Source organism: Accipiter gentilis, chromosome 5 (genome assembly GCF_929443795.1).
Source record: "Accipiter gentilis chromosome 5, bAccGen1.1, whole genome shotgun sequence".
Classification (NCBI taxonomy): domain Eukaryota; kingdom Metazoa; phylum Chordata; class Aves; order Accipitriformes; family Accipitridae; genus Astur; species Astur gentilis.
Window position 1 is genome coordinate 28,908,051 of NC_064884.1, and position 15,932 is coordinate 28,923,982.

General features: G+C 40.0%; 1 protein-coding gene across 2 annotated transcripts in view; it reads left to right on the plus strand.

Annotated features, from left to right (window-relative positions):
- The window catches only part of AIG1 (androgen induced 1), a 124,208-nt gene extending 111,776 nt beyond the window's left edge, over positions 1 to 12,432 (plus strand). For both annotated transcript variants that reach the window (XM_049800289.1, XM_049800291.1), the window contains exons 5-6: positions 8,401 to 8,564; positions 11,751 to 12,432. In XM_049800289.1, the coding sequence (XP_049656246.1) occupies positions 8,401 to 8,564; positions 11,751 to 11,788 (202 nt within the window). In that variant the 3' untranslated portion in view covers positions 11,789 to 12,432. The remainder of the gene's footprint in view (positions 1 to 8,400; positions 8,565 to 11,750) is intronic.
- Positions 12,433 to 15,932: the final 3,500 nt, after the last annotated feature.

The window sequence follows — 15,932 nt, forward strand, 5'->3', positions numbered from 1 at the left end:
GCCAGAGTTACTATACCTGTGATCTGACCTCCTATGGCAACTCCTGTTTTCTCAAAATCATCTGAGTAGACACATGCAATAGTATTCAATAGGAATAGAAAATTGAAACAAAACAGTTCTGCAAGTGAAATAAAACCAGAGGTGTCTTAAAATCTTTTAAGAATCTGTTACAGTATCAGTGTGATACTCACATGGCTTGATCCTGCCTACTAGAGTGCATCAACATCCTACAGCTACAAGTACAAGGTAAAAGGAAATTGTAGGACAAGTAAAGCAGGGGAAGAAGATTCTGCATTAAGAAATTAACTGCTAAACGGATACCCAGTTACACCCCGAGATGGTCACCCTTTGCTTTTGCTGTTTATTGATTTTGCCTACATGTCCATTATTTCCAAAATGGATGGGGCTACTCACAAGTGACTTACTTTCTTCCAAGTTGTGTTTTCTCTAAAGATGGTCCGAGACAATTGCTTATGCAGCCTAAAGGTCATCCTGCAAAATTCTGCACTTCTCCCTCTACTCTTATGAAAGAAGGTCCTTGGGGAAGACTGGAGGCAGACACAAGCTACACTGTGCCATCATCTGCAAGTTCTGCATGTCTTCAGCCTGCAAGTGCTATTGAAGCCTCTATCTAAGATTTGGTTGAGGCTGCAAGCCAAATCATGGCTCGATGATATCAATACAATGTATCTCACATTCACAGGTTGGGAAAATCTACCAGAAAATATGAAAAGTGAGGGTTTTTCATCTCTTTCACCCAGAGTGTGCCTACCTTTCACAGCTGAGGTCCACTGTCTTCCTGCTGCTAAGTGACCACATTGAAGTAGAGACCTTAATCACTTAGAACATTTGGAATTACTTAATTCAGATTTGCTGCCATTGTTGGTGTACCATTTAGACCCCTCAAGGTTAGCACAGTGCATTAAAATTAGACTACACCTGCAGATGACCTAGTTACATACAGCCTGGTGGAACTTCCTTCCTTTGTAGCTTTGGTTGTCCATGGTCCCCTGCTGGGGCTTAGTTCTTGGTTTGTTTTTATACCTAGAAGTTAGGGGTCTGCCACTTGAGAATTTGTCCTTCTCCCTATGTCATTTTTCCCTCAGCAGAAATGTTTTCACTGCACCCCTCTCAGTGTAAAGTGGAGACAGTTGCTAATCAGATGTTCTCTATGTTTTGCCCTTGAATTTTGAACTCTTTCCCCACCTCAGCTGAAACCATCTTGCCATGCTACATGGTTTATGTATCATGTCGCACTTTGTACTGTAAAGGAGCATAAAGAAGGATATTGTTTAGGTTTGATTCTGTTCATGCATTTTTTCAACTCCAAGTAGAGGAGAGCTTCTATTTTATTTCATATGTGACTGAATCTTTCACATGTGAAAGAGATAGTGGAATAGCAAGCTTCTATTATATATATTTGATAAATGAGAAAACAGGCAAACGATTCTGAATAGAATCACTGAAGTTGGAAGAACATAGCTAAATAACTTGATATCTCCTGAGCATTATTCAGAGACATGTTATCTGAAAAGCATCCTTTCTTGAAGAGTAAAACCGTTTTCTATTTTTCTTTCTTCTTTTTGCATTCTCTCCCTTCAGTCAGAGAGCATTTGAGTAGGCACACTTAGCTCATGCGTTCTCTATGAGGGGGAGCTCTCCCTTGCTCTTAAGAAACTGTGCCCAGGCAGAACATTCACAGACTTGCATTGCCTGTTGCAGACCATACATGGACTTTCACAATCAAGGCCATGGGATAAGACGGGAAAGGCCGATTGGCTTTATTTAGCATGGCATGGAAAGGTCACAATTTGTATTGAATTGTTAAATCTAGACAGTGCTAAGAAAACCCAAGAGCTTGCCAGTACTACCAGAAAATACTGCCAATGAGTGTATGGAGTTGGTTGTCAAGGAACAGAAAAGAGCCAGAAATGTGTTGCTCCTTGTAATAAGAATGACCTCATGGTAACGAATATCAGAGCCTAATATGTCCCTAAAATAAACTAAGACAAATACGTTTATTTGAAATGGTCTTCTTGTTCCCTCTGCTTTTGAGCACTTGGGGATGCCAAAAAACAGACCCTAAGAACCTGACTCCACTGCTCTAGTCATGCTGGGCTATATGTTTGGGAGCAAAAGACTTGATCTGCTCTCTTACTGCTTTCTCAAATCCACTAGGAGCTGCCTCCACATGTGCCAAGCTTGGACTTGATTCATTCTTTGATAAATCTATTTAAAGAGCTCAGGTACCTTTAAACTTTCATTTGAAAATAAAGTTTCTCTTGAAGTGACTTGAGGAGAGTTCTGTAGATTTGCCAAGGGAGAGCATTTAGATGGGGTAATTTGCTGAATTCTTCTTGAAAGAATTTGAGAAAGGAATGTACACTGAGAATTTGGAATGAATTTGAGATCGATGCTGTCAGCCTTGCTGTAGGATTTCCACTAGCAATTCCCATAGAAGGAGAGGAAGATCAGAAAGAGCAGATGTTCAGATGTTGGCAAAGGGATAAGGGTGCGGACTGCTAGGACAAACCTTGACATTCAGAAGAGAGGGCTGGAGAGTTAGAGCATGAAGCTTGGTGGGAATTGACAGCCATATCGATAAAGAAGGTCAGGATTGAGAAACCAGAAAGATTTCTGAGGTGGCTGGTGCCAGTGGAGCAGGAGAGACAGACAGAGCATGACTGTGCTAGAGTATGCTGAGGGTCTGTATATAGGGAGGAGGTCATGAATGCTTTTGGAAGTGACCACTGGGGACAGAAGTTCAATAGAGATCAGAGGAATCAGTGATTGGGGAAAACCAAAAAGTCCTTGAGGCAAGTAAAAGAAATGAACTAGAACCATGGGTTAAAAGAGAAATGGGTAAGGAAATGTGCAGCTCGCAGGTCAGCAGCTTGAAAGCTGAAATCATGCAAGTAAGTGGGAAAAGCTGGGAGGGCGAGAGGGAGACAGGCTTTGAAATCAGAGTGGAAGGCTGATGGAGAGGTGGGTGATAGATGAGGCAATGCAGAGGAGGAGAAAAGAGTTGGAGCCAGAGCTGCTCAGAACAGGAAAGAGTAGGAAGAAGTAGAAGCAGCAGAAATAGTCCAGGAGAAGATTAGCGTCCCCTGTACCTGACCCAGAAGGAGGGTGAGAGAGTAGAAGTGCTTTCAGCGAGAGAAGGCTGCATGGATCCTCAGCCTATTAGGTCTGACGTAGCCATTATGGACTGTTACATTTTGGCTCACCTCCACCTCCACATCCTCAAATGTTTTAGTCAAAGCAACAGTACAATCACAGATGACATGCATGGATAATACATTCTCGCTTGCTTGTGCAGCTCAACAAAATATAGCTCAGGAAGGCATAGCAACCATTACTATATTTAAAATTAAATACTGTTTATCAAAATAGATTAATTCTAAAGTTGACAACACCTTGCAGTGAATCTGCAGAGTTTCTGTCATTCTAGCTACCTGTACACAAATTTCTGCTCTGCATAAGCCACTCCATACCAGTAGCACAGTCCTATGACCCATGTATGGTACAGCACCACTCAGATCAATAGAGAAGAATCCAGCATAAGAAACTGGAATAACACAGGATGATTGCTGTTATTTCCTGACTGATGACTGTTTATTGAACTTAGTTTTTAGTCTTCAAAATTTCTAAACAGTGTACATTCCTGGTATAGGTGACTTAGGCCTGGCTGGCTGGTATTATAAGAAGCCCAGCATCTTAATGTGTCTGAGATCTTAGCAATTGTGATTAGATGCAGAACAAGCTCTCCTATGGGATTGGGGGTTTTTTTGGGGGTGGGGGTGGGGGAATCATGAGGATTTATGAAAATGTGCCTTATGTCAGTCAGTATTAGAAATCAAAACTAGAACAGATTTAGTATGGGTCATTGTGCTTCTGTCTCTGAAAGCACAGGGTTGGTCCCTACTCTGTAACCACAAATGATTTGTTCGTTCAAGTTTTGAATGACTCAGCTGCTGTAAGCCTGTCACCTCCTTTGGGAGACATTCCATGATTTAATAGTTCTGGGTAAAGTTCTCACTTTCTGTGGAAGAGAGTGATGCTAGAAAAGATAATGAAATAAAAGCATAGAAAAAGCCTATGTTCTGTTGTTTGGTAATGAGTAGCCACAACGGGAACTGGCCTAGCATTTGTTTGGGACCGAAGATACAGGAAAAGACTTGCTGCTGCGAGAAGTAACCAGAAAGAAACTGCCATAGTAGATCAGAGTAGTCGTGTATCCAGGCTCTAGCTGTAGCTAATGTCAGATGCTTCAGGAGGAGATTTATCAGGCGATTTTGGAATAACCAGCCTGTAAGGGAAGTTTTCTTCCAAAACCTATGTCAAAAAGTAGATGCTTGAATCCTTCAGTCTTGATGGTTTACATGCCTTGTATTCTTTCAGCTTAAGCATAACTGTACACATTCTTATTGCTTTTACAGTCTCCTGACTTCAGAAGCTTGCTAGAGTTGCATGATACAGCCCAGAGAAGAGGAGTGAACTAAGTAGACTTCCAAACTTGCGTACTTCAAAACTTTTTTGAATATCTTGATTTCAGTGATCTGTCACTGAAAGATAGGGTAGAGCATTCCAGAGGTTAATTAGGTATCATATACTTCCATTATCAGATTTGAATTTCTTGTCTCTGAGTTCTGTTAAGTGCTGCTTCTGTTATGAGGAAGAGCATTGGAAGCTCTTTAAGCCATTTTATGACATGCATTATTATTCCGTGTTCTCTCATTCACTGCTCTTGAAAAGTTACACAGCCCCTCATCTAGTAGTTCCTGTTTCCAGAACACGCAGTACTGATTGTTGTTTGGCTGCAGATTTTGCTGAAGGACTCAACTTGGGCAGGAAATGGGTGGAGACACTCAGAGTTCAGACCACAACATGCCGCCAAGCTGTGATGCCTGTGCAAGTATATTCAGACTCCTGTAGCTGAAAGCAGCCATCATGAGGGAGCAACCATTTTCTGCAACAAGTCTCCCATTGCAAAATCTTTTGGGTGTCATGTTTATCTGCCATTATATCAATGCATTGAGCTTGCTTCTAACAGGACTAGTTTTACATATGCCATTGCAACAGCTGCATTACTCAAAGCAACAGGTAGAGCACGTCTAAATCACAAGGTTCCGACAATTTTTTGTAGTTACTTTTCCTCATTAACAAAAAACCCTATAGCCAAAGAATAAATGTACGTGTATCTTCTCTACATAGTTTTCATTTCCTCCTGATTACTTTGTTAGACAACATCTACTGTATACTAGAAGTGAAAAAAGCTACAAAGTCAAATTTTTGACAGATTTTTTTAAAAAGAAGCAATATTGTGTGCTTTCAAATAGCTTTTTTTGATTTCTACACCAGCTGGTTGAAAATGTCCAAAATTCACCCCTTTTTTTAACAGAAATTTTAATTTTAATATAATGCGTGAATATTTCCATTCCTTCTTTTCTTACCAATTCTAATGAATGGCTAAATGAGCTCAATGACCTATAATGCATTCATCTTTGAAAATGCACAGTTATGTCTACATGGGCTGCCACGGAACCAAAACACAGGGAGGTTCAATTTAAATTTTATCTTCTCAAAAGTAGCCGGTCCAGTTTTAGCTTAAACTTTTTCTCCTGGGTTTATTTTTATCTAAATGACCCATTTTTTATACCTGTTCAATAACAGGGTCTTAAATTGGATCTAGATTTGCACTCCTAAGTAACTCTTAATGCATGCTCTCCTGTGCTTATCTAATAATGAGGTTGGACAGGAATAACGACTACTAGAATTGCAACGTTGAAGACATTCATTAACATTAGTAATCATCAATCTTGTGTGTAAGCTTTATGCCTACAGTTGATCAGCTCTTTATTGTGCGGCGTCAAGATAGCTTGTATTCAAGCAGGAACGATCCCACTAAGAAAGGCCATCAGGTGAGGTTTCCATGGCAGCAGTTGTCCCTTTCCTGCTCCCATTTGTGGTATAGACAATGCGGGAATAGTCAGTGTGTCACTGCTCAGTGGAGAGAAGGCTAATATTACTCTATCCCAATGTAGCAAGCGGCATGGTGCAGCTCATTTTAAGGAAGATGAGGGCAGCTGATCACATGGGTTTTTGACCGTTGTCTCCCGAGTGGTGCTCAGTACCTCTTGTGCTCAAAGTGTGAGTTCCCATGGTGTGGCTGCACTGGGGACAGGCCTACAGCAGCTACGCTGAACACGCGAGCAGTATCGCCAAGCAACAAAAGGGCTCCTGTGCTGGGCAGCAGAGTGCATGAGCTGTGCTCAAAGACTCTGAACTCATCAGAGATCGCTGACGTTTGGGAGCTCATCAGTGACTCATTGGTTGGATTTAGAAAATATTTCCTCTTTCCGGTATAAATGCATTCTAGTAAATGCCACTTCTACTTGGTTCATGAATTTGCCTATGTAGGTGCAGTTTAGAAGGTCCCTTGAAAAGTCCCTCTGTAAAGGTGCTTTGTAGTGCTGGGCAGTTTTATCACACCAGAGAAAAGAAGTGAAAAAGAAGCACTGGCTTTTTTCTGAACTTTTTCCTTGGAGCTTGTTTTTCACAGAATCATCATAAAAAGATAAAAAGAAAGCAAACAAAACTGAAAAACGTTAAGCAATAATAGACACTCCCTGCTAAGCCAACCTGGGAGTAGAGGACATCCCATTGCCTTCTACCCGGCTGTCCCATCTTTTTCATTGATCAAGAGGAACATGGTATCCCCTGTTAACCTGGGATACAGAGGAACCCTTTATTTTTTTCACAGATACCTTTATTTTGTCAGGTTAATTCTGGCACATAAGAATGTTGTGGAAAATAGCTGTAAAATACAGAGATCATTTTCCATATGTGAACTCATTTGGAGAAAGGGTTTTTAATCTGCATTTAGATTGTGCAGATTAATTTACTGACACATGTAAATTCCTACATGAAGTGTCCCAACTGTTAAGGGTTTGGCTGTAATAAAAGCTTTTCTAAGGAGGAGGGAAGCTATGACAACCATGTACATTTCCAGGGTGATGGAGAATCGTTAAACAGGGATTCTGTACTTTCTGTGTGACGGGCATTTATGGTAACAGTTTTGGGTGTACTTCTATGTATCTGCCCTTCAGGAGCCTATGACTGTTGATCTAGTGATCAAGTGTCTTCCTTAAACAAATAGAAGTATCAGCAGGTGAAGCAAATCATACAGACATGGAAATCCCCATCAATAGTAGTCTGTGCAGCTGCTGAGTCTTCTCTAGCTGTGCTTTACTTTGAGCTTCTCTCTCAAATTGCCAGGTCAGAAAGGAAGAGATTTACATTCTTGAAGAGAGCCCAGCAGCTCACGGGCCCCAGCCTGTCTCTACTGAGCACCTTTCCCTGTTAGCCTCCGTGATGTTTGCTCAGTTGTTTGGCATAATTTCCCTTTCTTAGGTTTCACCTACTGGAACGTATGGACTTGCTCTGCTCCCTCTGACTTCACCACTCACCACACCAGATCTCAAGACAAAAGCTAACCCTTCAGAGGGTACAGGTGTCCACTGCAGTCACACACAGCGAAAGCACATACCGGAGTGCTTCTTCAGGCTGCACTGCAGTAAAGCTGACACTCTGTCTCTTGGGTTAGTGTACCAACAACCTCCACTGTAGCTGAATGCTAAAGATCTCTGTGTCACCAGCAAACCACCATCATTCCTTTTCCTTTACTGTATATTGAGTGTGGAGCTGGGCAGAATTTCACTGATGAGGTGGTTTCTTTTTTTTTTTTTTTGTATTAAATGTTTGTCCTACCTAGAGAAAAATTATGAGATCCCAAATGATACCAGGTAACTGAAAGAAAAGGAGGAGCAACCTGAAACACAGGTGCTGAAGAAATTATCCTCCCAAAGAGAAGCTGAACCATATGTTTCTGGCAAACCCCAAAACTAACGCACTTGCCAGGTGTAGCGAGGAGAAGCAGCAGAAACACACAAATGTGTACAAAATGAAAGAAGGATGCTGCAGAAGGCAGAGCGTTGGGCTGTGTACAAACCTGGAGAACCCTGAATGCTCTTTGGATAAAGAACCTGCTTGGAACAGAGGGTGCTGCAGTTTCCACACCGCCCTATGAAACACAGCTGTGTACTCCTCATAAATACAAATGCAGCAAGGAAATACCTGCCTACATCAGAACATGAAAACTGGCCAACTGCTCATCTTAAATTTAAAACAAAGCAATAAGAATGCAGGGAATCAGTTGTAGTTTCATCATTTGTGATGTTTGTTCCGGGTGGATGTTATCCAGGTGCTCCAGTTCAGTTGCAACTTGCAGTCCTTTCAAATAATTCCTTTTTAGGTTACAGTAGCTAAGCCTATAGCCCAAGCTACTTTTGAAAAACAGGGCTGTAGGAGTCAGTACTTGTTATTTTTGTTTTGTTTCAGGGTGTGCTGGATTCACCATGTTACAGGAGTGTGGGTGTACCCGCTTCTTGAGCATCTCAGCCCAGGTGTCAAAATAATCTTTTTTGCAGCCGTTACCGTAATAATTAACATATTCTACTTGGTGGGAGAGGTCCTGAACAACTACATCTGGGATACCCAAAAATGTGAGTATTATTTTCAGAATATTAACTCATGAAATACACTATTGGGACTTGACTATGCTCCCTTGGAAGTCAAGAACTTTTTAAGCTGGCTAAAACAGAGGAGAATGACAGAAGTTCCACTGAAACATCTTGCTTGCTTGCAGTTAAAAGCAGCCAGATGAATGGAATGGCTGCTGGAGAGCATGATGAGCTATGAATATGTAATCTTTTTTATAACTTCCAATACTAATTTAAGAGCTGTTGGCAATTACCTGAGAGGTTTACAACCCACTTGGTTTACAGCCCACTTATTAGCTGATGAACCCATTAAATGCAGCTAGAATAAAGTATCATTCTGTGGGAATGCTATTAATGGTAAGCTTAGGCTTAGAAATAAAAATATATTCTTTTAGTATTTTTAGGTATAATATGTTTTCTGCTTATAAATTTACTCAAGAAAAATGAATATGGTCATGTCAGTAAAATAATAGGAATGAAAGATCACCTTAGTGCAGGGTAAACATAACTGTGCAGACTCTACATCATCTACCCTGCCTAGGCCACCCGTTGCTGAGTAGAGGGAAAGGGAAAATAAGACAAACACAAGATTTAAAGTAGGTTCCTTTACTCTATGAAAGATGTTTTTCATTATTCAAATTGCCTGAAATAAGCAAACAACACTCATAATCACTGCAGTGGCAAATCACAGCTGGAGTGAAATCCATGCTCCGTGGGAATTCTGTCATTACATTTGTTGGGCCCATAACATGTTGGGACCATACAAACAGCCTGTATCCCCTTTTGGGAAACTTAAGTGTGCACTGGTTAATACACCATAAATTCACATGGTAGTTTATTGCACACACAAATCTCTTTTAACAAGTCCTCCAGCACGAGGTAGAACCTAATGCCAGAAGCTCAAAGCAGTTTTACTTGCCATTTGCTCATATTAGCGCCCAGCTATAAAGTGTCTTTTTGGTTTTGCTCTAGAACCAGCAATCATTGGTCAGTGTTCAAGTCTGGTTTTCAGTCGTCAGTTTGATGTCACATTCAGATGTATTTAACTCACTTAAGTTAATTCCAGAAAGAAGTTTCTAAAAAAGGCAGCCACAAGGAATAATTTCACTTGACCTAAGTCCTGTATGAAGAATAATAATGTGGTGAAGAATCACGTGTTCTTACCAAGTCCATGAATAAGTAAATGGTGGAAAATCTCCCTCACTATTCCACAATATGCATAAGAAAATCCCGGGTTCTTGTGGCCCTCCACCCTAGAGGAGCTAACATCCATCGGGTCATTCTTCCACCCTCTTCCAAGGTTCGCGATGGCCTTATTATCCTCTCTATCATTTCCTTGATTTGGTTAAGGAATGTTGATCCAAAGTCCTTTGTGGCTCGAGCACTTGCAAACCAGAAAATGCCATGAGTCACCTGCTGTTCTGCTGTGCTTGAAACACTTTGCATACACCTAACCTGAAGCGTATGGCAAGCACACCACAAACAGCAGAGATGTAAAATAATGCCTGTCACCATGCAAGACTTGGGAAGATATTCTTTGAAAACTGTACATTTAAAAGGGGCTTTTGAGCAGTAAGCTTGCAAATCAAAGCAGTCTGCCATGAGAAGATTTCTGGGGTGAGAGGGGGTTGGTTTGGGTTTGGAGTTTTTTCCTTTTCCTCTGGAGATGCATTAAATAAAACCTCACTACTGACAAAATGATTTGCAGTTAGTTTGTCCAAGTTAAACCACAAACATGGTAGGCAAGGAAAAATTTGCCCTTTGTACAAGCCAGTGTCTGTCCACAGTTTTGAGGGTATCTGCATTCCTGCCAAACTATTTGATGCATCTGCAGTAGAGTGCTTCAGAAGAAAGGAAAGAGGTCCTCTTAAAAAGGCAGATAAAACAGCTCATTTAAAAGTATTGGAAAAGTTCCTTCCAGCAGAAAGCAGAAGACTTGAGATATTGGCTCTGGAGCAGCCTTGTAAACCCACTGTAATCTGTTGGACCCAGCCTCTTGTTTTGTTTGTTAAACCTTCAACTGTGACTCTTCCATTAAATTGGTTTGCCAGCAACACCCAGGGCCATTGTACTTGTGCTGCTGGCAGTGCGCAGACCCATTTGTTTCTGTGTTGCTTCTTTCAGCGAAGCAGCTCTGCAGTTGTGCTTTCTAACTGCAGATGGGTCTTATTGTTTCCCATATTGGAATGAATTAACTATGTTTTTAAAGTGACTTTCGGTGTACCTACCATCTGCACATATGTTGCATTAGCAGGTGAGCTTACTTGTGACTGGATTTTCCTCTCAGCATTCTCAGTCAAACATTGCTTCTCTTTTGCCTTCAGTCCTCAAAAGTCTTTCTTTTCCAGCATGCAGCAGGCCTGAAAACCTCCAAAAGAAATATTTGTATTTGAGATGTCTGGCAGAGAGGGCTTAGTCAGAAGAACAATACTTTTGTCAGATACCAATAGTAATTCATTGTCCAGGAACAGGCATATGAAATAGCTGAATATTTTCATTGCCAGAAAAAACAATCTGCTGCCCAGCCCAGACTTTGCCTAGCATAGAAAAGAGACAAGTCCTGCAGCAAGGATAAGTTCTTTAAGGAGCCCTACACTCAACTCAGCCCTCCTGATATTACTGAAAGGCATGGCTGTTACAAGAAGAGAGAGGCACCCTGTCAACAATAATTGATTCTTCATTTTTGTACTCTCAAAAAAGGGAGATGTGCTTGCAAATACTTAAAAATCCAGTGTTGAAATGGAAGGGGGGTTAAAGTTATTGAATTCTGAAACACAATTTTAAAAACTTGCTTTCAAATAAAGTCAGCTGCTTAGCTTCAACTATAATAACATCTACTTTAATTTGCTTGTAGGTAAGCAGAGGAGGCGAAGGAACTAACTGTTCCCAGATCCCTGCAGCCGTCAAAGGCTGAGCATGCGGCAGGGGGTTAGGCTGATTTGAAAATGGTCCGGAGGGAGGGAGGATTGTGCAGTTCATTACTGGACAACCACTGCCATCAGGTGTGCAGATGCTCTTTTCGTTCGCAGCAGGTGAGGTAACACATGCAAGAGCATGTGAGCAAGTAGGGGAGAAACAACAGCAATAAAGGGAAAAGAAAGATTAATGCATTAGAAGAACCTCTCTAAGTAAACTCTTCATTTTTATTCATTGAGAGATTTTTAAAAGCTGTTCTCCATATGTTTTCAGGTATTGAAGAAGGAAAAGAAAAGCCAAAATTGGACTGAACAATAGAGGCAACATGGACGATTGTTTATGGCTCCATGGAAGATTTCTCATCCCCAACAGAGGTTGGCATGGAGAGGAATCTTTCGGAAAAGAGGAAGTTTAATGGGCCCTCTGCTCAGTGCAAGGATATTTTGGGGTTTTCTATGGAAGGAAGATGATTTTAGCTAAGAATAATAACAAAGTTTCAACCTCCGTTCCTATTTCTCAATGCTTGCATGTGACATACACATATGAGATGTATATTTATCTCCATGCCATTCTCCATGTGCATTTCTTGCATCAAATAAGTCATTAAATCATTAAGTCATTAAGTCTTTTCACTTCCACCAAGAACAGTGAGTCCATTCTCTGTGTTGTTTGAGAAAAGCTTAACCAGATAGGTCACTAATATGGGGAAACAAAACAATCCTATATATTTCAAAGTACAGTGTAAAAATACAGTAGAAGTTAATGCATGAATGTATCCAAAGAAGAATTCAATCTGACTGAAATATTAATGTAACATTATGTAACAGCTGCCTTAAATTGGTGATGTTAATGATTTTATCAGTCTAGTAAAATCTTACTTGCAGTGTTAGACTATCTGAATATGATGCAACTTTTCTTAAATAGATAGGCCTAAATAAAGATCAAATTATCCCTGCTTTTCTGTTTCTTCATGCTGATTCTTGAAATTCTAGATGGATTGATGGCATTGAATTATATATTTTCAGGTTTTCCAGTGTCAACTGTAGATGATATTATTTCTACATGAGGATTTTTCTTCCTATTTTCCTAGTACAAGACCTGATCCTGCATTTTCAAGTTGTAAGTTCTGAATAGATGGGCTGAGCCGTTAGTGTTGTACCAGAGAGAGCATTTAAGCCTTACTTCAGGAAGGCACGTAAGCAAATGTTTAAAGTTAAACATATGCCTGTTTGTGTTAGGAATTCAGTTGCAAAATACTAGCCATCATTTAAACTGGACAGGATTCTGTTTAATTATCAGACAATCAAGAAGGAACTCTAATAGTCAGAAAATTTGTCTAGAATTAAAAGGAAGTGAATGGAATAATTTTCAGCATGAAATTATTTATAAAAAAGTAACTTTAAGATCCAAATGTCTTGGTATTCACATCACATTTATTCATCAGTGTATTTAGATGTATTTATTTTAACACATGCAGAGCACTTCAAAGTTGTGTAATGTTAATGTGTGATTTTTATTAAAGGGATTTCTGCAGTTTTAATATGACTTAACCATGTTTCTGCTCTGGAACAGTTCTGGGGGAAACTGATCTCATGCAACTCATGACATGCCTCCACAGTATTTTTTTTAATGTACTTGTATTCATAGGAGACAGTGCACAAGTTCAACAATGCTTTTTGGTTGGTTTCCTTCAAAAATAAGGCTTCTGTTATGATATTGTCTTTGTGACTGTTTGTCTGTCTTCTCAATAATTTTTAACTTGTTGATCAGAGTTGTAAAGATTTCAAAGCTAGGCAAGTTACTAGAAAGTTCATGGAAATAAGTGGCCAGATAAAGAAGAAGGAGCTCCTCTGATGGTCCCACAGAAGGAGAGGACAGGACACACAAACCCAGCAGAATTTGGAAGCAAATTAGCTGTAGCCATGTGGCCTTGTGTTAGGGATATTATGTTCTGCTGGACCTGAGCTGTGTATTACATATGCACGGTAATACTGCAATGTGGTTACTTTATATTCACACATAACTAGGGCTTGATTGTAATAGATGGTTGTTATTGGAGATGGTAAGATGTCTGTTATTTGCAACAGGCTTTCAAAACTCGGGAAGGAAAGAAAACACAGATTCAGTCGTTTTAGTGAGCTACAAACGGTTTAAAGTCACTGCTTCTGAAAGCTGCAGTAGCACATGAAAGTACTGGTGGACAATGAATGTACTAAGGAATCTGGCTGTACTTCCCAACAGCAGCAGCAGCGGTGACAGACATCGCATTGTGACAGATTATCAACTGCAGCTTAGAGGGTGGAAAGCCCAAAGCACAAACCCTGTTGACTTGTTTGTCATTTGACAAACTTGCATAACTCATGCTCTGCTGTTAAGTCTAGGACATTTTTGCAGTTTTTTTATTTCATGGGGATTGTTTCCTTCACTGAATTCAAGAATTCATTCTGATGGAAAGATTGTGTTAAATAAAAATAAGAAATGCCAAAATGCCACACAGCTGTACACATTCTGCTAGAGCACGCTGAACATCTCTGCTGTATTTATTGCACCACTGAGTGGCTGAGACTGGCTGTTGATGGGAAGATTCCTCTTTCTCATAAAGTTTTATACCTGCTCAAGATAGGTTTTTATTCTAATACCACATCATTTTAGGTGATACCGGAAATGTAGTAAGAATATAAAGAGAACAGAAACATCAGAGATCAAAATTGCATAGCTGAGTCCATGGGTAGGTATCCAAGTGAAAGAAGACTCTCTTTCAGAGGTACAGCGTAGGGATGCTTAAAATTGTCATCCCTCCTATCTGTGAATTTGTGAATATTCAGCACCTCAACAAAATAGACTACCAAGCTTAGATCTCAGTTAAGCCCCTAAGGTTGGCAATGTTAGCCAAAGGCAATATATGTGACACAAAATGTGGTGGGTTTCATTTGGTGTGAGGAAATTTATGGTATTCCAAGGTTTGAACTCAGTTTGTCTTCTCAGATCTCAAAAAGTTCTCCACCTCCTATGAGCTTTGTATCATCGTATTTAAAGTCAAAAACATTTTAGAGCATTAAATCCAGCCTATGATGTATGAACCATGATATAAATAACTTAGGGGCCTGTGTACCCAGAGAGTGCTCTTCTAGACTGTATTCATTCCCTTTAGAATTACACAATCCATCATTCTTAAGAAAGATGATGGATGAATGATGACTAAAGTAAAAGTCACTTGTAAGCTTGCCAAATTTCAACCATCTTGGCTGAAATTGTCCCTGAAAGGTATTTCTCTTGGGGGAACTATTTTTTTGGTGGAAAACTTTTTGTCAGAACAAGTCATCTATTTCCAAGTGCAAGTCTATGAAAAAAAAAATCTTGTCTGGAAAACTTTTTCTCTACTTTTCTCTTGCTGTGAAACTGGGTCTTTGGAAGAAGGATAGCGTTTATGTTAGTAACACTTCTGAATTTATGGGGAAAATCTATTTTTCTTTGTCCAAGTTTTAGAAAAAATATGCCTGCGCTTCCCTGTAGTGCACAGGTAATTCTCTAAAGTGCTTATCAACTTTGGGAATGATCCATCTTGTGGCTGAACAGGATTTTCCCTGCCGTCCCTGATCTGTTGACCTTCTCCAAGCCTGACTACCCAAGACACACACCAGAATGGGGACCTCAACTTTGGTTCCCATGTATTGTCAATACCTCCCCAATGCTGATGCAAATAAAGCTGCCTAGACCAAATATGAAGGAAGCTAAGCTTTGATGAAAACCTGAGCAATGGGAGTAGGTTCTAGATGGATAAACTAAGTGAAAAAACCTAGCTTTTCCCTTGAGGACTACAGTAAAATTAAATTAGTAATGTTTATTGAGTATGTCATAGCTCTAACGATAAACCACATAGAAAACTCTCTGAAGTTTCATCATTCAGTGAGCACCATCCATCACATGTTATGAATGAGGCATAGGAAAAAATACTGTGTGATCATCTAATTAAAGGCAATATCATAATTCATATTCACAAGAGGCCAAATTAAGGTTGAACAGACGGCCTTCATTCTGACATTGCCTCACTCTTGAATGCCTGACTTTGCAATCTTAATAATACTCTCTTGACTTAGTATAGAACACCAAAAAGGGCGGATTTTTTTTTAAAGGCTGGTTAGAAAGTCCAGCCACAGAGTTGCCATGAATTTCTGTGTGGCTGGATCCCCTATTTGGCTTTAGAAAGCTCATTCTCACTTTCTGCATCCATTCAGCTACCCCAAAACGTATATGCACAGTTCCCATACCACTCTGTTACAAAGAGGTTGCCATAATTTGCAAACTTTTGCCACAATTTCAAAATGAAATTTTAGTCTGTGATTAGCTTGTGTGTGATAAAACCATAGTTTGCTGTCTCTCCATAGCAACTGTTGCCTTATTTTAAAGGAAAATGGCAAATATTTTCCTTAATTTTAAGTTGATTCTTTGCTTCTC